The sequence below is a fragment of the Aotus nancymaae genome, unplaced genomic scaffold (assembly GCF_030222135.1).
Source record: "Aotus nancymaae isolate 86718 unplaced genomic scaffold, 86718_ANA_hifiasm-v0.15.2.pri h1tg000007l, whole genome shotgun sequence".
NCBI lineage: Eukaryota > Metazoa > Chordata > Mammalia > Primates > Aotidae > Aotus > Aotus nancymaae.
This window is the reverse complement of record NW_026988418.1, coordinates 25,869,063-25,893,011: the sequence shown is the minus strand read 5'-3', so window position 1 is coordinate 25,893,011 and position 23,949 is coordinate 25,869,063. Positions and strand designations below refer to the sequence as shown.

Here is a 23,949-nt window from a genome sequence, read left to right as displayed (position 1 = left end):
CAGAGGGTCTTAAAAGCCAGGTACAGTGATAGCCTTGACTCCCAATGGACTCAAACATTTCTGAGAGCAGGACTGTGTCTAGCTCACCTTTGTGTTTTTTAGAACACCCAGGTGGGCGTTACACTTAGGTAGAAGCCAAGTATCAATCCTCTTTGAATAGACTGTCTTTTCCCCCAGTAAACAAGCATTCGAAAGCAGTGTGTTACTGGAGGGCGCCCTGGCAAGAGCCTGTGGTACTAGCTACTCCTCCAGATGCTTAGGCAAGAGGATTGCTTGAGCCCAGGAGTTTTAGGCTGTAGCCCACTCTGCATTCCAGCCTGAGCAACACAGAGGGACTCTGTCTCAAATAAGTAAGTAAGTAAATAAATAAAAGCAGTATGTTACTGGAATGAGCACTGTTATATAAATACACAGTCTTCCACAGAAGTCACAGTCCTAGACAGGAAGTTATGGATCTGACTAATTGAGGCTTTCACCTTTGACTCAATGTGTGACTCTAGCAAGTGACCTAATGGCTCCAAGCTACAGATTTTCCAATGGTAAAAGAGAGGAAAATACGTATCCAACATATTCCACCAGGACATACTGAGAATATAATAATAACAATAAACAAATACACATATTAAGTTCTTGAAATATTTAAGAGGAAAGGTACTACAAGACACCAAGATATTTTTCTTAGTGTCACCATAATTTCAGTAATCAACAGATACGCATTAGTAGCCAAATATTCTAGACACTATGGGATTACAACAGAACAGATTGACAACAGATCTGTTAGTCTTTATTTTATAGGCTATTATGGACAAGGTCAGTTTCAGTGGTTAACACAGAGATTATTTAACAGAACATCAAAATGGGGGAGAACGTTAAGAGAGCACTTGGATTATATATAAATGAGAGAGGCAGAGAAAGCGAGACTCAAAAGGGGGAAATCATACAGAAACAAATGTCCTTAAAGAAAAGAACAGACTCTGGGTTTGAGCCTCAGTGGAAGAGTTTATCATCTGGGGCCAGTCACTTAGCTTTTCTGGGCCAATTTCCTTCCTTCTAAAATGGGGATAGTAACGATCTACTTCAAAGCGCTCATGCTTGAAAAACTTTAATCCAGTGTCTTGGCTAAGCACCAGAAGTCAACTATTACTATTGTTACCTCTGCAGAAGCAAGGTATCTTCTGGCCCTTTCTCTATAAGAAAAACCACTGTTTCTCCAGTTAGACCCCATTCATGAGGCCGAAGCAGAAACCAAAGTGCTTTAAAAAGCTCGGAGACGGGTGCTACAGAAACATGAACCCAGTCATCCAGGGCGGTAAAGCACAGCCCCCTCGACAAAGCCCACCTTCCATTTCCTTCCCTTCCATTTCGGGAAAGCCAAGCTCCCCCTACGCGTTCGGTTAACTTATTTTCTTGCCTCGCCAGGTCGCTGGGCTCTCTCTAGCTTCTCTCCGCGACCTGTCGGTCTTGCAGGCCCCGCGGCAGTGAAGCGGCTAGGGCTGGCGCCTGGCTCCCTCAGCGTTCCATTCTTCCCCCAAGCTCCCGCCGGCCGCAGCCGCCTTCCGAAGCCGGGGCTCCCGCAGGGATTGACGCGCTGGGGGAGGAGCGGTTTCTCGGTGCGCGCCTCTAAGGAGCATTACGGCAGGGCTCGTTCCCGGCTCCGGCCGCCAGCCCCAGCCTCCCAGGTCCGGAGCCGGGACTGGCGGAGGCCGGGAGGGAGGGAGCACGAGCCAGGAGGCACGCGCCCGCCGGTCCGCGCCCAGCCTGCCGCCGCCGCCGCCGCCGCCTCAGCAGCCATGGCAGAGCGCCGCGCCTTCGCCCAGAAAATCAGCAGGTAAATCTCCAGCGTGAGGCGCGCCGCCGCCGCCCGAGGAAGAGCCGCGGAGTCTTCCCGGGCCGGGCCTAGGAGGCGAGTGGGTGTGGCGGGGCCGGCGCCGGGATCCCGCGGCCTGGCCCACGGCGGGGCGGAAGGGGTTCGCGGTGGCTGCGGGGGTAGCGGAGGCCTCACGCTGCCCTCGAACCCGGGCCTTCTTCCCGCGCCCGCCGCTGAGACTCGGCCGGGAGCGGAGAGGGCCGCGGTCGCTAGCGCGCCTGCCTCCGCCAGCTCCTCTCAGGCCCGGGCCTGTACTTTCGCGGCGGTTTTTGGAAGGGCGGGTGGAGGAGCTCGTCGGCCGCTTCCCAAATTCTTTGTGTCCCCACCCCCGGGCTGGTCGCGGGCCGCGGCGGCGTTTCTCCCCTACTCTCTCCGCCCACCCCCCGTTGGTCCCGAGAGGGTACGGGGTCCGCCCTCCTCTCCACCCCAACAAAAGGAGAGGCGCGCGGCGGCTCGGAGAGGGTGGGAGGCCGCCCCTCCACGCGTCTCGCTTTTCCTGAGAAATCTGACAGGGACATTCTTTGAACCCTGGGCCCGGTTCTAAATGGGCTTGTGCGTCCAGTATTGAAAACGTGTGGCCAGAATGAAAAGTTGAGAGCTGCGGGCTTCACCTTCGTTGTGCAGCTGCCGAATCCTCGACGGATTGCAGACTGAAGCTCCATCTGAGTTCGCATGTGGATTTAACTGTGCGCCTGTGTTTCTCCGAGCACTCGAGGAAGATGGATGATAGGCAGTGTTCTTTACACAGTGGCTTTCTCTCATATGTTAGCAGTCTTGAAGTAAAGCAAGTGATCAAGGTGGAGGTTTCAAAGCCTTTCACCTACTTACGGTTGGTTGCTACCTTTCTCCAACCTGCCAAATAGAAATGGAATGACAGAGGATTCTAATATTTGTAGAATTTCTTTGTGGAATGTACTTACGTATAAGACAGTAGACATTTTTGTTGTAATAAAATCATATTTGTGTGAATTATGATATCCCAAGAAAAGAAGCATTCAAATTAATTACTTTTTTTGTTTTGTTTTTGGACAGTTGTATTTCTGTGGCTCTGAGTCCTTTTAGTTTGCTGCCGTTTCTTAAAATTTTTGGGCCTGGTGCAGTGGCTCATGCCTGTAATCCCAGCACTTTGGGAGGCCGAGGCAGGAGGATCACTTAAAGCCAGGAGTTCAAGACTAGTCCGGCCAACATCGCAAGACCCCCACCCCCATCTCTACCAAAAAATAAAAATAAAAATTTAGCCAGGTGTGGTGTCGCACCTGTAGTCCTAGCTACTTTCGAGGCAGAGACTTTTGTTTCTTTCTTTCCAGCGTTAAAGCATGTTGTTTTATTTTTTCCCTGAGGGACAAAATAGCAAGTGTATAAGAGCATGGGCTCTACTGTCAGACTCTGACATGGGTTCAAATTCTGACTATTACTTTCTAACTTGGGACCTTGGCCAAATTATTGGGCCAAATTTCAGTTTCCTCATCTGGCAAATGAGAATAATAATAGTACTCAGCTCATAGTGTTGTCGTGAACATTAAATGGCATAATTTGTGTAATGTGTGTAGCATAGTACATGGCCTATGCTACCTGTCATCAAACACTTGTAATTAGTTTCTCCCAGGGAATTGTGACGATAGGAAATTCTTCTTCTTTTTTTTTTTTTTTGTAAAATGTCTAGGTCTTACTTCTGATGGTGATGATATTAAAAATGTTACTACTTGACATGCATTCCTAGTATTAATTTCTCTCAGAGCCAGAAGTTTATCTCTGAAAACATTGTGCTAATAAAGCAAGTGCACATTAGAGAGTTGGATATGAAATTGTATGTTTGTTAGTGGAGTTTGCCACCAGATGGGACAGGACAAACCACAAGAAAAAAAGATAATCAGTTGTGCAAAACGACACAAAATGCAAAGAACAGCTTTTTAAGAAGTTATAAAATTAAGTTAGGTATAGTGAATGAAGAGGTGTGCACTGATTGGACAGACAGGAGGTAGACATGGTAGTGATTGGTGATTGGACATTGAAGGTGAAGAAGATTGAGGAGTCTGGGAATGACATCCTCAGTGGGGCGACCAGGTGGATGATAGTGGCAGTCTTTGGGGTAGGGGAGTACAGGAGGAAAAAGGGCTTTGAGATTGGGAGATACAAGTGGAAAGGAGATGATGATTCAGTTTTGGACATGTTAATTTTGAGGGGTTCATGAATCATTCAGAGAGAAGTATCTATTTGGTTTTGGTGCAGGTTGGAGGTACAGAAGAGAGATCGAGCTGGAGATCTAGATTTGAGAATATCAGCAAGTAGATTGTATTTGCCGGTGGGTGAGTGGTTTGATGAGATTGTCAGTGAGAATGTGCAGACTTAATTTGGAAGGAATGCCAAAGACAGAACTGCTATGGGTAATGAGTTATTAACTGCTTAATGTGAATGAAAGGTTCTTCCTCATTATCAAATATGATTGAATAATACTTATGAATCAATTTGTGTTCTGCCTTTTAGTTTTCTATTAGAGGAAGTATAGTGCAAATTTTGGATATGAATTTCCTGGGTTTGGCATCCCAGCACAGCCAGTCATTGAGTAAACATGGATGAGTTGCTTGACCACACTTCTGCCTCATTTTCCTTATCTAGAAAATGAGGATGATAGTAGGATTTAACCTTATAGAGTTGTGAGGATTAAATGAATTGATACCTCTAAAGTGCTTAGAATGGTGCTCTGTGTAAGTGCCTAGTAAGTATCAACTATTTTTTACTACAATATTTATAATGTGGTTTAGGACCTTTTGTTGGAAATGATAATTCTTTCCATAGTGTGCATATATGAAATTAAAAGCCTGTTGCTGTTTGAAACTTTATTTCTTTTTAAAGCTTCGTGATTGTTCAGAAACCTTTACTTTAAAAAGAATTATAATGATCTCATTTTTGTCTCAGTTATTTTTTAGCCCTTTGCATTTAATACAGTTATTTTTTGAGGCTGTGATTTGGTGATTTCTGAAGGCTCTTTATTCTTATATCACTAATTATACTGTTTACTTCAGCTAACCTAGAAAAGCAGCATGTATATTTTGTCCATATCTAGTAGTTGCCTTTTTATGTGTCTGTTTCCTTCACTTTTTGAGGATAAGGCCCATGGATTTATGGAATGTTGACTGTTTGTAGACACATCGTCTAGGATTTTGTTGGGATTATTTTGTCCTGTCTCTTGATACTCAGCAGTAATGGTGAACATTTGTGTACACTTAAAGCACTTTTTACTGCATTCTCATCTTCATAACCCAGAGAGGCAGAAGAATGTACTAAAGAATATAGGTTCTGGGATCAGATTGCACAGGTTGAAATTCTGCATATACCACAGAAAAATGGGGTAACAGCCTCTATACAATTAATGTGAGGATTAAGTGAGTTAAGTGTGTAAGTGAGCTAATACAGTTCTAATAATGCATTAGTACTGTGCCTGTAACGTAAGCATTCAAAAATATTGGCTACTGCTATTACTATTTTTATATTACTGTTATTATTGTTATCATTTTCTAGATGGGGAATTGAGGCCTAGAAAGAGCAATTTTATTTGCCCAAATCAGGACTCAAATCCTACTTTTCTGATTTCAGAATTTTTTTTTTTTTTTTAAGATGGGGTCTTGCTCTGTTGTCCATGCTGGAGTTCAGTGGTGCAATCTTGGCTGACTGCAATCTCTGCCCCTGGGTTCAAGTGATTCTCCCATCTCAGCCTCCGGAGTAGCTGGGACTACAAGCACCATATCTGGCTAATTTTTGCATTTTTCTGTAGAGATGGGGTTTCGCCATGTTGCTTAGGCTGGTCTTGAACTCTGGGACTCAAGGGATCTGCTCACCTTGGCATCCCCAAGTGCTGGGATTACAGGCATGAGCTACTGTGCCTGGCCTACTCTTTTTATTTGACTATATTTTCTTTCTGCAGAATATTTTCTGTGGGTAGTTGCAGGTTTCCTAACAGTGTCACTGCTACTATCCCAAATGTTATGCCTGCTTTCTTAGTCCTTCCTTTGTTAACCGCGTATCATTTTGCTGTGTAAGCAGCCAAATTTAATGAAAGGTTTCCATCAGATCTTTATTTCTGAGGAAAATCTGACATGAGTGGGATTTCCTGCATATAGACTTATTTAACACTTCAGTTGTTTTTAGTCTTATATGTGTTAGTAACTTTGGACAGATGGGCTCAGTCTTTCAATCTACAGAATCTACTTTGTTCAATTCATAGTTCCGTATATTACCAACTACTTCAGTGCTGCCTGTTTTATCTCGCTGGACACATATACTTCCCTGATCTTTTGTTGTACTCATCTCACTAATTCTTAATGCTGAATATCTAACCTGCTTCTCTAAGTGTTAGAAAGAGACTAGCACATTCCAGAGTTGGTCTTTATGTCTTAATATCTTGCCATTTGAGATGAGGTTTACCTTAAATCAATTCTCTTATTTAATACTTTTGTTTCTCTACCTCATCTTACTGAAAAGTTTGGGGCTACCATTAGTCCTTCATTTTAACCTTAGCATACTACTCTCCCAATATATGATTTTTTTTTTATTTGGAATCTTGGTTTATTTTTTTTTATTTTTTATTTTTATTTATTTATTTTTTTATTGCATTTTAGGTTTTGGTGTACATGTGAAGAACATGCTAGATTGTTGCATAGGTGCATACGTGGCAGTGTGATTTGCTGCCTTCGTCCCCTTCACCTATATGTGGCGTTTCTCCCCACCAATATATGATTTAACCATCTTTCCCTTGAGCCTGAAAGGTCACTTGTTCCTAAAGCTTACCCATTTTATTGTACTTTGAAATTCTATCTTGCCACCTCTCTGAGTCTTGATCCCACAACTTTCCCTGTTCTGACATCTTCAATCTACTCCTTTTAGTGGACCTTTCCCTTAAACCATAAGATGCCTTTCTCATAATAAAACAAAGATCTATTGAGTGTTCTGGTGTTTTCAGCTGCCAACCAAACATTCCTTTTCCTTTCCTTGTCACATTTCTCCCATGTATGTGGTATAGTCATGGCTACTTCCTGTTAATTCTCTTCCTTATCAATCCTTGGGCTATATAGTTGTACTTACCTTATGTGTACTTGACTTATAGAGCTCTTGAGGGCTAGGAACCTTTGATTTTTTTCTTTTCCTCAGCGCTGATTTCATGAGCTATTTTTTTTTTTAAGTTACATTTCTTATGTTCCTCCACCCCCTTCTCTATTTTTATACTGCTTTTCTGAGCTCTTTGATGGCAGGTCTGGATCTTGACTTTTTATCTCTAGTGCTTCACACAGATCCTATGGATGCCTGACACATAAAGTGTTTAAATGAATGCCACCCAGCAACGTTGGAGCATCCTTCAATATTTCACTTCTAGATGACCATAGAAAGCCACTAGCTGATCCCGTCTTTCTAATTCAAGTGTGTTGCAGATTAAATCTCCCTAAAACACAGCTTTCATCATGGCATTGTGCAGTTCAAGAACATAAATGACTTCTTATAGTGTTAAAGCCAAACCCTTGCTTGGATCTGTGTGTGTGTGTGTGTGTGTGTGTGTGTGTGTGTAACAGAGGCTCGCAGCTGACACTGTTGCCAGGGTGTGTGTGTGTGTGTGTGTGTGTGTGTGTAACAGAGGCTCGCAGCTGACACTGTTGCCAGGGCTGGAGTGCAGTGGCGCGATCTCAGCTGACTGCAACCTCTGCCTCCCAGGTTCATGCAATTCTGCTGCCTCAGCTTCCTGAGTAGCTGGGATTACAGGTGCACACCACCACACCCAGCTAATTTTTTTGTAGTTTTAGTAGAGACGGGGTTTCACTGTGTTGGCCAGACTGGTCTCGAATTCCTGACCTCGTGAACCACACCCACCTTAGCTGCCCAAAGTGCTGGGATTACGAGTGTAAGCCACCGCACCCAGCCTTGGATTTTAAGGTTAACTGTAATTTGGTCCTCCTCTTGTTGACTTATTCTGTAGTTTACGTATTGTCCTCCAGTCAGTCTGGTGTTTTCACTGTACCCCCACATATGCTATGCTCATTTCCGTCTCTGTAACTGTTCTGATGCTTTTTCTTTTAGATATATTCTTCCTTTTCTTTCCTAAATCTTGCCCCTTCTTCGGACTACTCCAGTCCACTATTCTGACTTTTGGGATAAGCATTTCCTTGCTTTCTTTAATCTTACCATCGGTGAATGCATTACTAAAATGTTTTTTTCTCCTTTTGAAGTCATTTGGGTGGAATTGTATTGTGTATATGCTTTTCTGTCTTGCTGCTTTGCACAAAATTATAATTTGGTAGATTAATTCATGATATTCTGAGTAGTTGAAGTTCATTCATTTTCATTGCTTTGTAGCATTTCATTGCATAAATATACCACATTTTATCCATTCTATAGTAGGTGAACATTTGGATTGTTTCCATTTTTTTATTATTACAAACAACATTTCTATGAACATTCCTATACTAATATTCTGATATACATATGCATGAGTTTCTCTAGGGTATAGACACCTGTGCAATTGCTGGGTCATAGATAGCAATCTTTATTGGTACAGCAATGCTTATTAGGTAGTACCAAACTATTTTCTAAAGTGGTTGTAGAAATTTACAGTCTCACAACAATGTTGCTTTACATCATTGCCATTACTTGGTATGGCCAGCTTTTTCATTTTTGCCACAATCTGGTGGATGCACAGTGCTATCTCATGGTAAGTTTTAATTTTTAATTTATAACTAATGAGGTTGAGCTCTGTTTTGTATGTTTATTGATTATTTGAATTTCTTCTTTTGTAAATTGCTTATTTAACTCTTTTGCTGTTATCTCCTTCCTGCATTCTTTTTTCCATTTGGGTTTTTTTTTTTTTATAAATTGATTTTGTGTGAGTACTTTACATACAGTCTGTGTATTAGTTGTTTATTGATTATATGTACAGCAAATACCTTTTCCCACCCTGTGGCTTGTTTTTCATTGTTTTAATGGAGCCTTATGAAAGCTCTATGTTCTCAGTTTTAATGAAGTTTAACTTATCAGTCTTTTTTTTAATGGTTATTACTTTATGGCTCTTAATTAATACTTTATTACCCTGAGATAGTAAGATATTCATTTTATCATAAATTTGTAGTTATCCCTTTCTTATTTAGGTTTATACTCCACCTTGACTTGATATGTGTGTGATGTGAAATTTTAATTTTTTTCTAAATGGATTATCCTTTCCCCATTAATCTGCCCTGCCACCTCTATTGTAGGTTTAAAAAGAAAAAACAAATGTAATTTTTGGCTTGGTGTGGTGGCTCACGCCTGTAATTCCAGCACTTTGGGAGGCTAAGGTGGGCGGATCATGATGTCAGGAGTTGGAGACCAGCCTGGCCAACATGATGAAACCCCTACTAAAATACAAAACTCCTGCTAAAAATACAAAAATTATCTGGGTGTGGTGGCGGGTTCCTATAATCCCAGCTACTTGGGAGACTGAGTTAGGAGAATCACTTGAACCCGGGAGGCAGAGGTTACAGTGAGCTGAGACTGTGCCATTGCACTTTAGCCTGGGTGACAGAGTGAGACTCATCTCGGAAAAAAAAAGTAATTTTTTTAAGTTAATTTAATTTTTTTATTTTTATTTTTTCCACCTAGATTTCAGAAGAAAAAAAGTAATTTTTAATATTCGTGGGCATAGTATGCATATATATTTATGGGACACATCAGATATTTTGATACAGGCATACAATGTGTAATAATCACATCAGGGTAAATGGTGTATCTATCATCTCAAACATTTATCTTGTGTAACAAATAATCTAATTATAGTCTTTCAGTTATTCTAAAATGTACAATGAAATTATCTGTTGTAGATTATATATCTTTATTTATGGGTCTTTTTCTGGGATCTCTATTTTGTTCCATTTGTCTGCTTATACAGTATTTTTTTTTACAAAGTATAAATAATCTTAGTTATAATCAGCCTTGGCACTCAGTAGAGCAACTCCTTCCACCTTTAAAAAAAATCTTGACTGCTTTTAGCCCTTTGAATTCCCATGTAAATTTTAGAGTACCAAAAACAAAACAAAACCCCTTGAACCTAAAACTCTTAGAATTTGATTGGGATTGCATTGAATCTATATGTTAATTTGGGAGAGAAATGACATCCTTATAGTACTGAGTTTCTAATCTGTGATCCATAGTGTATCTCTCCATTTATTTAGGTCTTCTTTATGTTGTACAATGAAATTTTGTAATTTTCTCTGTTAGGTTCTTGCATATCTTTTGTTAGATTTATTCCTAGTTGTATAACACTTTTGTATGCAGCTATACCTTGCTAAACTCTTGTTTATTCTAAGAATGTGAATTCCTTGTATTTTCTGTGTAGACAACCATATGATCAGGAAATCATCATTTTTTTTTTTGTTTCTTCCTTTTCAATCCTTATAACTGACTTACTATTTTTTATCTTGCTCTGTAGACTATTATTTTATATTACTGTGTAGATTGGTACTATAGCTGTTCAACATTGTATTAGTATTGAACATTCTTACATTGTTATTTTTCTGTTTTTTAGTTTTTATTTATTTATTTTTTGAGAAGGACTCTTGCTCTGTTGTCCAGCTTGGAACACAGTGACGTGATCATAGCTCACTATAACTTTGAGTTCCTGGGCTCAAGCTGTCCTCTCACTTTAGCCTCCTGAGTAGCTAAGACTACAGGTGTGCACAACGATGCCTGGCTAATTTTTAAATTTTTTGTAGAGATGGGGTCTTGCTTTGTTGCTTAGGCTGGTCTCAAACTGCTAGCCTCAAGATATCCTCCCACCTTGGCCTCCCAAACTGCTGGGAATACAGGCATGAGCCTCTGGGCCTGGCCTTCCTTGTTTTATTTATGATCTCAAAGGGAAAGCACTCTGTGTTTCACTGTTAAGCCTAATGCTAGCTGACAGGTTTTTGTAGATACCTTTTTAGTCTGGGTTTCCTAGAAAACAGAGCCTGTGATAATAATTAAGAATTGATGCTTTATTTGGAGCTTTTCTTCTTCATTCCAGTCAGCTAAATCTCTTCAGAGTTAACTCCTCTTTATTTTGGGGTTGCATCATTTGGACCCCTGTGACAAACACTCTGGATACCTCACTGCTTTTTTCAGTGGCTTTTTACAGGGGATTTTTTTTTTTTTTTTTGCTGGGGTTACAAGTGACAGATCAGATTATTTTGCACACACTCAAAAAGTGTTGACTCATGTAACTGAATATATTGGGTCTAGGGATACAGATGATGTCAGCAACCTCTTATCTTCATATCTTGGGTAGGTTTTCCACAAAATGGCCACAGTGAGATTTGACAGTGCTAGGTTCAAATTTTACCAGTTTAGTTCTGGCAGAAAAGATCCAAGGACTCAGTTATTGATGTGACTTGGGTCACATGTCCTTCCTTGAACCAATTATTATGTTTAGGGGTATAGGAGAGTCTGACCACTGTGGGTCCATACCCTTCTATGGCTTGGGGGAAAGACGTGTTAGCCCCACCCACATCTTACAGAATGAGTTCCTTACCAAAGAAGGGTTTCTAACCTAAAGAAGGAAGATGAGAGTGCTGGTCATAGCAAAACAACTGATGTTCTTTAAAATTAGTCATTTTAAATGGTTGCACATCACTATAATTACTTAAATATGTGGCAATGTAGACAGCTATTCTACCTGCAATTTAAATGAAACTGGTGAAATACAAAGAAATTCAAAGAAAACCAGTGTAACCTGATGCTGTGGCTTCCCTATCCCTTAACTTTTTAAAGTTTTGCTCAGTTCTTAGTACCAACTGATAACCCTCCCAAGGATGTCTTCCTGGTTTTTTTTGACTTTTGTCGTTCTCATTTTTTCTTCAGCATCTGTATGCTTTCATCATTATGAGCTATTCCTGGTTTGCCCTGTGACGCCAGAAAACAACTAACTCCTTCTTTCATACCAACCATGTAATAATTTTCATAATTGCTAATGATACAGGATCGTGGTACAGAGTCTCAGGGTGCAAAATTTTCTTAGTGACTACATACCAGCTTTCCTTTTTCTGTCATCATCATTCTTTCTCTGACCAATAAACAGTTTCTTCCCCTTACCTTGCAGAGCAGTTCCAGCCATACCCAGACCCTTAGGAAAAAAACCCAGCTTTATTTAGGTATACTTTATAAATCATAAATTTCATTCATTTTAAGTTTACAATTAAATGATTTTTAATAAACTTAGAGTTGTGAAACCGTCATCCACAATCTAGTTTTAGAACGTTTCCATCACCCCAAAAAATTCCTTGTCCCAGTTTGCAATTCCCTGTTTTGACCCCAAGCCCTAGGCAACAATGAATCTACTTTTTGTGTCAATCTCTCAGTTTGCCTTTTCGGAAGATTTCACAATAAAGAGAATCATGCAATAAGTGGCCTTTTATGCCTGATTGCTTTCATTTAGCATAATGTTTTCATGGTTCATCTGTGTTGTAGCATGTATCAGTATTTCACTCCTTTTATGGCTGAATAATATTCCATTGTATGTAGCACATTTTGTTTATCCATTCATCAGTTGGTGGATATTTAGGGTGTTTCTACCTTTTGGCTTTTGTGAATGTTGCCAATGGGAATACAAGGTTTTGTTTAAAGACTTGTTTTCAATTCTTGTGGGTATATACATATCTAGGAGTGGAATTGCTAGGTCATAGTGTAATTTTATGTTTAGCTTTTTGAGGATCTGCGAAAATGTTCCATAACGACTGCCATTTTGGATTCCTATTAGGAATGTATGAGGGTTGTAATTTCTCCACATGCTTGCTAACACTTGTTATTGTCCTCTTTGATTATAGACATTCTGGTGAGTGTGAAGTAGTATTTCATTCTGATTTGGATTTGTGTTTTCCTGATTACTAGTGGCCTTTTTTATGTGCTTATTAGCCACTCACGTATCTGCTCTGGTGAAATACCTATTCAGATCTCATACTCATTTTTATTGATTGATTGATTGATTGATGAGACAGGCTGTAGTTCAGTGGTGCTATAATAGCTCACTGCTGCTTCAAACTCTTGGGGTCAAGCCATCCTCTCAGCTCAACCTCTTGAGTAGCTGGGACTACAGGCCCACGCCACCATATCTGGCTAATTTTTTTGTAGAGACAGACTCTCACTATGTTGCCCAGCTGGTCTTGAACTCCTGGGCTCAAGCGATCCTCCTGCTTCATCCTCCCAAAGTGCTAGGATTACATGCATGCACTACCATGCCTGGTCTCTTACTCATTTTTCAGTGGGATTATTTATCTTGTTTTTAAGTTGTAGGAGTTCTTTATGTGTTCTGGGTAAAAGTCCTTTTTTTTTTTTAAGACGGGGTTTCACCATGTTGGTCAGGCTGGTCTTGAACTCCTGACCTCAGGTGATCCACCCGCCTTGGCCTCCAAAGTGCTTGGATTACAGGCGTGAGCCACCACGCCCAAAAGTCCTTTTTTAGATATATGATTTATAAACATGATTTCTTTGTTTGACTTGTCCTTTCATTTTTTTAAAGTGATGTTTGAAGCACAAAAGTTTTAAATTTTAATGAAGTCCAATTTCATCAATGTTTTTCTTTTATGCATCAGGATTTTGGTATTGTAGCTAAGACTTTCTGCCTAATCAATTGTCATGAAATTTTTTTCTATTTTCTGCTAAAATTTTGTAGTTTTAGTTCTTAGATTAAGGTTTATGTTCCATTTTGCTTTAGATTTTGTGCATGGTTTGAGATAAAGGTCTAAATTTATCTTTAGTTTATGGGTGTTCAATTATTGCAACACTGTTGAAAAGAATATTTTTGTCCAATTGAATTGGTTTGGCACCATTGTCAAAAAAATCAGTTGACCATAAATGTAAGAGTTTACTTCTTGATACTCAGTTCTGTTTCATTGATCTGTATGTCTATCCTTATCCCAGTACGGTGCTGTTCTGTTTACCATCGCTTTAAAGTAAAATTTGGAATTCATAAGTTTGAATCCTCTAATTTTTTACTTTTTCAAAATTGTTTTGTTTATTCTGGATTTTTTGCATTTTTATATACATTTTAAGATCAATATCAATATAAAGTGTGCCAGTTTCTGCAAAATCTTGTTGGGATTTTGATAGAGATTGCATTGAATCTGTCGATCAGTTTGGGGAGAATTGCCATCTGAACAAAATATATTGAGTCAATCTATGAAAATGGAGGGTCTGTTTGTTGAGATTTTATTTAAGTTCTCTCCAGCATTTTGAAGTTTTTAGTGTACAGGTCTTGTACTTCTTTTGTATAATTTTATTTCTAAAGATTTTATTATTTTTGATCTTTTGATTGGAATTGAAAAATATTTTTGGTTTTTTCATTGCTAGTATATAGGGATACAGTTGATTTTTGGATATTAAACTTGTATCCTTCAACCTTGCTGAACTTGTTTAGTAGTTTTGGTAGTTTTTTGTGGGTTCCCTAGATTTTTCTGTATATAGGATAATTTTTTGTGAGTAAAGACAGTTTTATTTTTTCCTTTTTAATCTAAACGCCCTTCCTTCCCTCCTTCCTTCCATTCTTCCTTCCTTCCTCCCTCCCTTCCTCCCTTCCTCCCTTCCTCCCTCTCTCCCTCCTTCCCTCTTCCAGTACAAGGTTGAATAGAAGTGGTAAAAGCAGACATACTTGGCTTTCTCTTGCTCTAAAGAGAAATGCATTCAGACTTTTACTGTTAAGTATGATGTTATTTGTAGGCAGATGTTGTAAAAAAGGAAAGGTGGGGACAAGGATTTGAGAAGTACGTAAGAGTTAGAATAAATACGATTTAGCAACTAATTATATGCACTTTACACGAGGATATAATTTTGTATGTTTATGGGTAAGGCAGCCCTGGGTTTATTTTTATAAAGTAGGGTGGAATTTAAGATAAATTTATCTCCTTTTAGGAGGATTAACTTTTTGCAGTAGATATTTTTCTTTTCCCTCTCTTTTTAATTGCCAATTTCAGGTCAGTGTTAATATTTACAAATGCTAAATTTTTGGATTTTTTTTAATGTAGTTATAATATGTTACATGAAGTAGGGAGCGATGTTATCACCAGGTTTTAGTTGATGAAATTGAGATTTATATTGAAATGCTGTTGATCACAGTGATAGAGCCATCCAAGTCTCCTTAATACAGTGCTTTCTAATGTAAAAATAATTTTGAGTAATGTTATCCCCAAAATAATGTCAAATGGGATATATGAGACACTTGACATCTTTTTATTAATCCTGTTCCCCACCAGAAAAGGAGGTATATTTTAAATGTTAAGTGTATTATGTAGAAGGACTATTTCTTTTTTGTTTGTTTCACATATCAACCTGTGTATGTTTTAGTTTTCGTGAGCCTTTACTTTAGTGGTTACTATGGTCCAGTCTTCTGTGTTCCTAAATATTTTAACACGGGCTAACTTAAAATGACACAAAGACAGTGGCTTAGATTGGTGTTTTATTTAGCCATACATGAAGGATAGGAAACAGATCATAATAATGGTGGTAGTCATTCTAGTGTTCCTATTACTATGTTAGTATATACAGCAGATATTTTTGCTGGCTGTCTTTAACTGACCTGAAAGGCTGGGTTTTGGAATATAGACAAATCATTATTATGAACTATGGCAAGAATTATTTTATCTTTGGAAATCTGCCTCCATGGAAAGCTTTAGGAGCTTTATGGATCTGAATTCAAACCCTGACTCTACCTTTTATAAACCTGGGCAAGTTACTTTATTTTTGAAATGTATGTAAAAATATCTATTTTTTTCTGATTATAAAATAATGTTGCTGCAGAGAATTTGGAAATACAGAAAGCCCTCAAAAATTGCCCATAATTCTTGACTCAGACAAAAATCTCTGCCTCATAGAACTTACTTTCTAGTGATAATCTTTGGAAAAACTAGAAATAGTTTAAATGTGCATCAGTGGAGACTGGTTAAATATGTTCATTTATCCATACCAGGGAGTTTATAGCAGTTATAAAGGAAGCTAGCAGTTAAGAATGAGGTCTTTATGTTCAGATCTTGGCTCTATTCTTTATCAGTTGTGTGAAATTCTTGAAATTTCAATACTTGAATAGAGTACCTACTTCATAGGGTTTTCTAAAGATTGAGGTATAACAAATGTGGCACATTATAAGTGCCTGACAAATGGTGCTAGTTTTATTAGTTTTATGTGCCAATATAGAAAGATTTCTAATATATATTGCATAATGTAAGGTATCAAGAAATGATTATTGTATGATATCATGTGTGGACATTAAAAAAAGGATTTCTTATATATATAGTGATAGATACACATCTATTTCTTGAAGGATACCAAGAAAATATTAACTGTTACATCTGAGGAGTAAGACTGGGAATTAGGGATCGGAGATGGCAGAGATGGACCTTTTGTTTGCACCTCTTTGCGAAGTTTGAAATTTTTTTTCCCTAAGATTTCTTGGGGCTGGGCGCGGTGGCTCAAGCCTGTAATCCCAGCACTTTGGGAGGCCGAAGTGGGTGGATCACGAGGTCAAGAGATCGAGACCATCCTGGTCAACATGGTGAAACCCCATCTCTACTAAAAATACAAAAAATTAGCTGGGCATAGTGGCGCGTGCCTGTAATCCCAGATACTCAGGAGGCTGAGGCAGGAGAATTGCCTGAACCCAGGAGGCGGAGGTTGCGGTGAGCCGAGATCGCGCCATTGCACTCCAGCCTGGGTAACAAAAGCGAAACTCCGTCTCAAAAAAAAAAAGATTTCTTGTATCAGTTTTTTTTTTTTCTGTCTTCATTTTGGAAAATCTTATTTCCTCTGCTTCTCATAGTAACTATTTATGTAATAGTAGAGCTTGAAAGTAATTCTTTAGCCAGCCCTTTGCAGATATGCTAAAGACACATTAGAGACTATTTTGAGATAAGCAAACAAATTATATATCCTGTAAAAAAATTATTTATAAAAAAAGTTTTATACAAAATAGGAGAATATTGTGTTTTGGTAGTTTCTTACTTTATCAGGTAACAGAGATGATGATAATGATCTCAATTGGATTGAGACGTTTTTCCCCCTGCAAATATTTTTCTATTTGACAATAATAGATAAAAGGTTTTAAATAAAAAATGCTTTTTTCTTCCCTTTTAATCAATTAAAAACCAACATCACTTATGAATTGGTTTACTCCAAAAGGTGTTTTAAAAGTAGTAGGTAGTCTCTAAGTTCATTCTTATTCCCTATCTTTTTTTTTTCCTCTCTCTAAACTCATATCTATTTCGCCATTTCTCTCTCTCTCCCCATTGTCTTAGACTTTGAGGATATAATGATTAATAAGATATGGTCCCTGCCCTGAAGGAGCTCACGTAAGTTGTTCCATTCAAGTATTCTTACTCAGTTACTTTTTTGGGGAAGGAATTATGAATTTTTCTTTTCTATTCCTATGATTTTCACTTTAGCTCTGTAAACATTAGCTAAGCACTTTGTATATGCTAGGCAGTCTGCTAGAGGAGGCAGAAGTTTTGACGTTTATTTGCTTAATTCCTTGTAAGAAATAGTAGATTTCAAATCTTCAAATAGTAGATTTCAAATCCTTCCAAATAGAAGGATAGTGATTCAGGAAAATGTCCTTATATTAATATTTTAGAGATGCAAATGATGTTTGTAATTTAGCTTAAAAGTCTTCAGTTGGAGGCTTCAGCAGTGGCTCATGCCTGTAATTCCAGCACTTTGGGAGGTCCAGGCAGGAGCATCACTTGAGCCCAGGAATTCCAGATTTCAAAACAGATTTGATAGGTGCTGTGACTTTGCTATTATTTGGTTATCACAAGAAAAATGCCACTAGCATTGGAAAACATGTATTTTCTTTAATGGCAGAAATTAACCTGTTTTAGGACATTTATGCTGAGTAATAGACAGCATAGAGTATCCCAATCAGAGGTGAAGTTTTCTTGTCTAATTCCTCAAGGAGGTTGCAAAGGTTCTTCTGAAGAATTAGTGTGTCAGACTTGAGAAGCCAAATTCTTGATACTTCACTGTACTTGTTTTCCTCCACCATACTTTTATACTTATGGGTTGCATGAAGATTGTTCCATGAAACCTTTGCAATTTTTATGCTTCTATGAAAGAGAATGCTTACAAAAACATGGGGCTTTCCCACCACTGAAATCAAACTCAATCAGCAAGGCAAGGTTCTTACTCAACAATAGAAAGTGGTCAGTGGCTAGTCTGCTGCCTGTCTGAATTTGTCTCCTGGAAGCTCCTTTTCCTTGAATGTATTCGGATAAACACAGGGTGCTTTGAAAGCATAGGGAGGAGTGTCCAAACAGATTTAGACCCTCAATTTTATGGAACAGAAATCAGGCAGGACTTTATGGAGGATCTGGTGTACCTCTTGAAGCTTATTTGCCCCATCTTCATATTTGATTTGTTGGTTTTTCCCACTAAGGCAAAATAATTATAACTGAATCCTTTTATTTTGAAGCAAGGTCTCACTTTGTTGCCTAGGCCGGAGTACAACAGTTATGGCTCACCGTAGCCTTGACCTCCTGGGCTCAAGCTGTCCTCCTGCCTCAGCCTCCCAAGTAGCTAGGACTACAGGTATGCAGTACAACTTCTGCCTAATTTTTTGTATTTTTAGTAGAGACAGGGTTTTGCCATGTTGCCCAGGCTGATCCTCCTGCCTGGACCTCCCAAAGTACTGGAATTACAGATGTGAGCCGCTGCTGGAGCCTCCAACTGAAGACTTTTAAGCTAAATTACAAACATCATTTACATCTCTAAAGTATTGATATAAGGACATTTTCCTGAATTACTACATGCTGCTTTCACACAGTAAAAGCCTTTTAAAAAACCCCAATAACTCTTATGTATTACCTTGCCCAAGGTAAAATTTCTCATCTACCAAAATGTCTTTTACAGCTGGTTTGTTCAAATCAGGGTCCAGTAGTAACTGTATGTTGCATTTGGTTATATCTCTTAAGTCTATTCTTCCCCCCTCTTATTTTGTGTTTTAGTCTTTTTTTTTTTTTTTTTTTTTTTGTTGTTGTTGTTGTTGAGATGGAGTCTTGCTCTTTCCCCCAGGCTGGAGTGCAATGGTGTAGTCTTGACTCATTGCAACCTCCGCCTCCTGGGCTCAAGTGATTCTCCTGCCTCAGCCTCCCAAGTAGCTAAGATTCCAAGCATGCACCACCACGTCCAGCTAATTGTTTTTAGTTTTAGTAGAGACAGGGTTTCATTATGTTGCTCAGGCTGGTCTTGAACTCCTGACCTCAGGTGATCCACCTGCTTCAGCCTCCCAAAGAGCTAGGATTACAGCTGTGAGCCACCACGCCCAGCCTGTCTTAGTCTTAAGTCTTTTTTACATTAAAACTTAGCCCACTGCCTTTACTTTTTAATTTATCTACCATATTAAACCGTTGAAGAGATTTTGGCACATAGCATGACCTGCCTTCTAGTTTTTGTCTGATGGCTTCCTTACAATATTATTGTTATACTGTCCTCTGTATTACCCCATAAACTGGAAGTTAGATGTAAAGGTTTGATTCAATTCGGGTTAAACACTTTTTGGCGCAAATACTTAGTAGGTGATACAGTGTTGTTTTTGTGTAGTCTATTGTTTTATCTTTATTTGTTTATTTTTTTGAGACCTGGAGTCTTGCTGTGTCACCCAGGCTGGAGTGCAATGGCATGATCTTGGCTCACTGCAACCTCTGCCTCCCAGGTTCAAGGGATTCTCCTACCTCAGCCTCCCAAGTAGCTGGGACTACAGGTGCCCACCACCACACCCCGCTAATTTTTGTATTTTTAGTAGAGATCGGTTTCACTTGTTTTCTTCATCTTTAATACCAACTCATACACAGTGTTGGAACTCTGATACAACCCATCATTCCCCGGTCTTGAACTTGGATAGTTAAAGTACTGGAGTGTCCGCTGCTCTGTTCCTTTTCTTTTGGAGATTTTTAGCAAGCCCTTTTTTTCTTTGTCCCTGATACATCCTTTACCCTTCATTTCTTCCCTGACTTCTATCTTAGATACAAATAGTGCCAGTTCCCAGAGATCTTATTATCTTATTTGATACATTGCATCTTATTAGTACATTGCAGTTATTTTTTTGTGTGACTTTATAGGAGTAGCTCAACTAAACTTTCTTATGAGTTTAGTATGAACTCTCCTTAGTCATCTTTACTTAGGCTTTATTTCTGGTCCCATGAAGAATGACCAGGGATGAGAGAGGCAGGCCCAGATTGGCTTTATAACCCTTGGTTCATTCTGGAAATCATGACGAGACAGGGTGTCTGAAAGTAGGAGTGGGTTAGAGGAAAGGTTAAATGCAACATAATTTGCTCTCAAAATGTGGTTCTTTTGCTGATTATTTCCAATATCCTCTGGCGAATGGCCTGAGCAGATGCTTTCTTTTGTGAAAACTGTAATGTGTGTTAACATAGGTAACTTGTAGGAATGGAGAGAGTGGATAAAGAGATAAATGGATCAAATATTGGATCATATTTTCTTGGGAGGGATAGAAGGTTTTTTCATTTTATAATTTAGGGGCATAAGTACAGAATTTTTGACCTATTTTTTCTACTTTGCAATTAATATTAACGGTTTATTAGGAGTAAGAAAGACTTCCTTGTTTTTCTTTCTGAGCTATCACTAGGAGTAAGAAAAAATCTGATTGGAAAAAGTAACCTATGATAAAGGATTTTAACTGGTATCAGGGCCTATATTTATTCATTACATTTCTCTCTTGCATACTTTGGATCATGATACAGTTAAGAGGTACAGGTTTTTTTTATTTGGGAAGATTTCTTCACTACCATTTTATGAAATCTCTGCAGAAGATCTCAGTTGCAAATACATCCTTTGTCTGAGTTGCACATATTTTTATGGCTACTATAGCTCAGTTTGGAAATGGTTCTTGTTGTATTACCACAGCTTATTTTCAAAATACAGGTTTTCTTTTTTGGGGAAATTAATGTCATATAAAAGATATTTGTAATAGGATTATCATTTTTATGTCTGTTATTAAAAGATTGCCTCTTTTTGAAGTAACTATTTTAAATTTTACATTTTAACATCTGAAATCTTCAATTAACTGATGTCGTGATGATTAATTGGCTTTTTATTTATTGGCTGTATGCGGAGTAATGTCACCTCTTAACAATTAGTGATATCTTGAATTTGATGAAATACAGCAGTTTACTATTCAGTTTACTCATGGTTTAGCCCCAGAAACATTGAGCTAGTGCTGAGATTGATAGAGTGAGTTGAGTAGCAATCAGGTAGGTAGACAGAATGTTTATTTTGTGTCTTTTTAAAGGCTTTTACATATTTTTATCTCAGCTTTGATGAGAGGATCAGGATATGTAAGGACTTCAAGCTAAACATAATAATGAAAACTCTCATTATATGGGCTTCATTAAAAGCCGGAATGAGGCTGGGTACAGTGGCTCATGCCTGTAATCCCAGTACTTTGGGAGGGCAAGGTGGGTGGATCACCCAAGGTCAGAACTTCGACACCAGTCTGGCCAACATTGTGAAACCCTATCTCTACTAAAAATACAAAACAAAACAAAACAAAAGCTGGGCGTGGTGGTGCATGCCTGTAATTCCAGCTACTCGGGAGGCTGAGGCAGTAGAATCGCTTGATCCTGGGAGGTGGAGGTTGCAGTGAGCTGAGATTGCACCACTGGACTCCAGCCTGGGTGACAGTGAGACTCTTCTAAATTAAATAATCAATTAGTCAATCAGTGGACTCCAGCCTGGGTGACAGTGAGACTCCTTTAAATTAAATAATCAATCAATCAATCAGTGAGACTCTTCTAAATTAAATAATCAATTAGTCAATCAGTGGACTGAGCCTGGGTGACAGTGAGACTATTCTAAATTAAATAATCAATCAATCAATCAATCCAATCAATCAATCAATCAATCAGCCAGCCAGCCTGCCAGCCAGCTGGAACCCAAAATTGAAGTGAATGTTCCTGTCTTTTCACACAGAGGATTACATAATTTGCCCTTTCTCTCTCCTCAATCTATTTTCCCTCTCAAAGATTTCATTGCCTTTCCAGATTTCAGCTCTAACCTCTTATTGTTTCTTTTTTGGTGCTCTTGTCTTCCTTCTTTGTCATTAACTTTTTTTTTTTAACTAGTAGACTTTTTTTGGTTGGGGGAGCAGTTTTTGGTTTACAAAAAAGTGAATGGAAAGTATGGCAAGTTCTTATACATCCTCCCTTCTCTCCCGGATTTCTCCAGTTAGCATCTTGCGTTAGTGTGGTACGTTTGTTATAACTGATGAGCCAATATTGATGTACATTATTATTAACTAAAGTCCATAGATTAAGCAGGTTCATTGTGTTGTACATTCAATGAATTTTGACAAATATATGATGACGTGTATCCACTATTACAGTATCATACAGAATAGTTTCATTGTCTGAAACATCTTGTGTATGAGTTTTTTCTCATGCTGCTAACAAAGATATACCCGAGACTGGGTAATTTATAAAGGAAAGAGGTTTAATGGGCTCACAGTTCCACATGGCTGGGAAGGCCTCACAATCATGGCAGAAGATGAAGGAGGAGCAGAGGGACATCTTACATGGTGGCAAGCAAGAGAGAATGAGAGCCAAGTGAAAGGGGATACCCCTCATAAAAACCATCAGATCTCGTGAAACTTATTCACTACCACAAGAACAGTATGAGGGAAACTGCCCCCATGATTCAATTATCTCTCACTGTGTCCCTCCCACAACACATGGGAATTATGGGAGCTACAATTCCAGATGAGATTTGGGTAGGGACACAGTCAAACCATATCACCCTATTTTCTACTTATTCATTCCTTTTTTTTTTGTACCCTACTCCAGCCTCTGGCAACCACTGGTCTTTTTACTGTCTTCCATAGATTTGACTTTTCCAGAATATCAGATAGTTGGAATCATACAGATTGGCTTCCTTCACTTAGCAATATTCTTTTAAGGTTCCTCTATGTCTTTCATGGTTTGATAACTCATTTCTTTTTATCATTGGATAATATTTCATTGTATAGCTGTAACACAGTTTATCCACTCACCCATTTAAGGATAGCTTGATTGCTTCCAAGGTTTGGCAATTACGAATAGGAAGTTAGCCTTTTAAAACACGAATATTATGTAAAGTACCTCAAGTCACCTACATAAAAAAGATTGAACTAATTCAGTATCTTAAGCCTTAAAGAATGATAACTCTTATTTTTATGTAAACATTTCTAACTGTATAGTTGGCTCATAACTATGCTCAGTAAATGTGTGTGAAATTACTGAATATGAAAGAAGGAAGGAGGAATTGAGAAGAAGTAGGAGAAAAGATTAGATCCTAAATCTGGATACTTTTAGGAAAATGAGATTATCTTGAAACTCAGCTGGAAATTCTAATGGGGACCAGGATGATCAGGGCTTTGAATTAAATCATTAGCTTGAAAACACTCCAGAGTTTTTTATTCGTAATTCTTATCATACTTTAAAGTATATACATTTTAACATATATGTTGTTTTATAGCTTCCAACTGTAGAGCCAGCTCTATAGTTCCAGCTCTATCGTAGGCCAAAGTATGTTCCCCAAAATGCTATATAAAAGCCTCATATAAGTTGTCTGTCACACTTGTACCCTACATCAACATTATAAGCTGTTCTAATGTAATTATAAGCTAGAAAAGTATTTCCTAAAGTATTTTATGAATTTATAGCCTTATTGATATGCTGAATTTATTTGTTCTTTAAGTGAATCTGGAATGTATTTAGCTTCCTTCTATTTTAAACTAGTTTAGCTTTTTAAAAAAATAATGTGTATAATGTTTTCGCTTTCTTCATTATAGAACGGTGGCAGCTGAAGTTAGGAAGCAGATCTCCGGTCAATATAGTGGTTCTCCCCAACTGCTCAAAAACCTTAATATTGTTGGCAATATATCCCATCATACCACCGTAAGTAACATATTCAGACTATAGTATGTTATTGGTGTATGACTGACTAGGCCATGAAAAAATAGTGGAAAGATAGGAGCTAATTGGGTTCCATCACTAGTCTCATAATCTTACTTCTTGTTACCTCATTTTGTTGAAATCTGAGTTGGGAGAGGATGTTAGGGG

General features: G+C 38.5%; 1 protein-coding gene across 15 annotated transcripts in view; it reads left to right on the top strand.

The window, feature by feature from the left end:
* The first annotated feature begins 1,677 nt into the window (after positions 1 to 1,677).
* The window catches only part of DOCK7 (dedicator of cytokinesis 7), a 235,753-nt gene continuing 213,481 nt past the window's right edge, over positions 1,678 to 23,949 (top strand). For all 15 annotated transcript variants that reach the window (XM_012442624.3, XM_012442623.3, XM_012442622.3 and 12 more), the window contains exons 1-2: positions 1,678 to 1,828; positions 23,679 to 23,784. In XM_012442624.3, the coding sequence (XP_012298047.1) occupies positions 1,791 to 1,828; positions 23,679 to 23,784 (144 nt within the window). In that variant the 5' untranslated portion in view covers positions 1,678 to 1,790. The remainder of the gene's footprint in view (positions 1,829 to 23,678; positions 23,785 to 23,949) is intronic.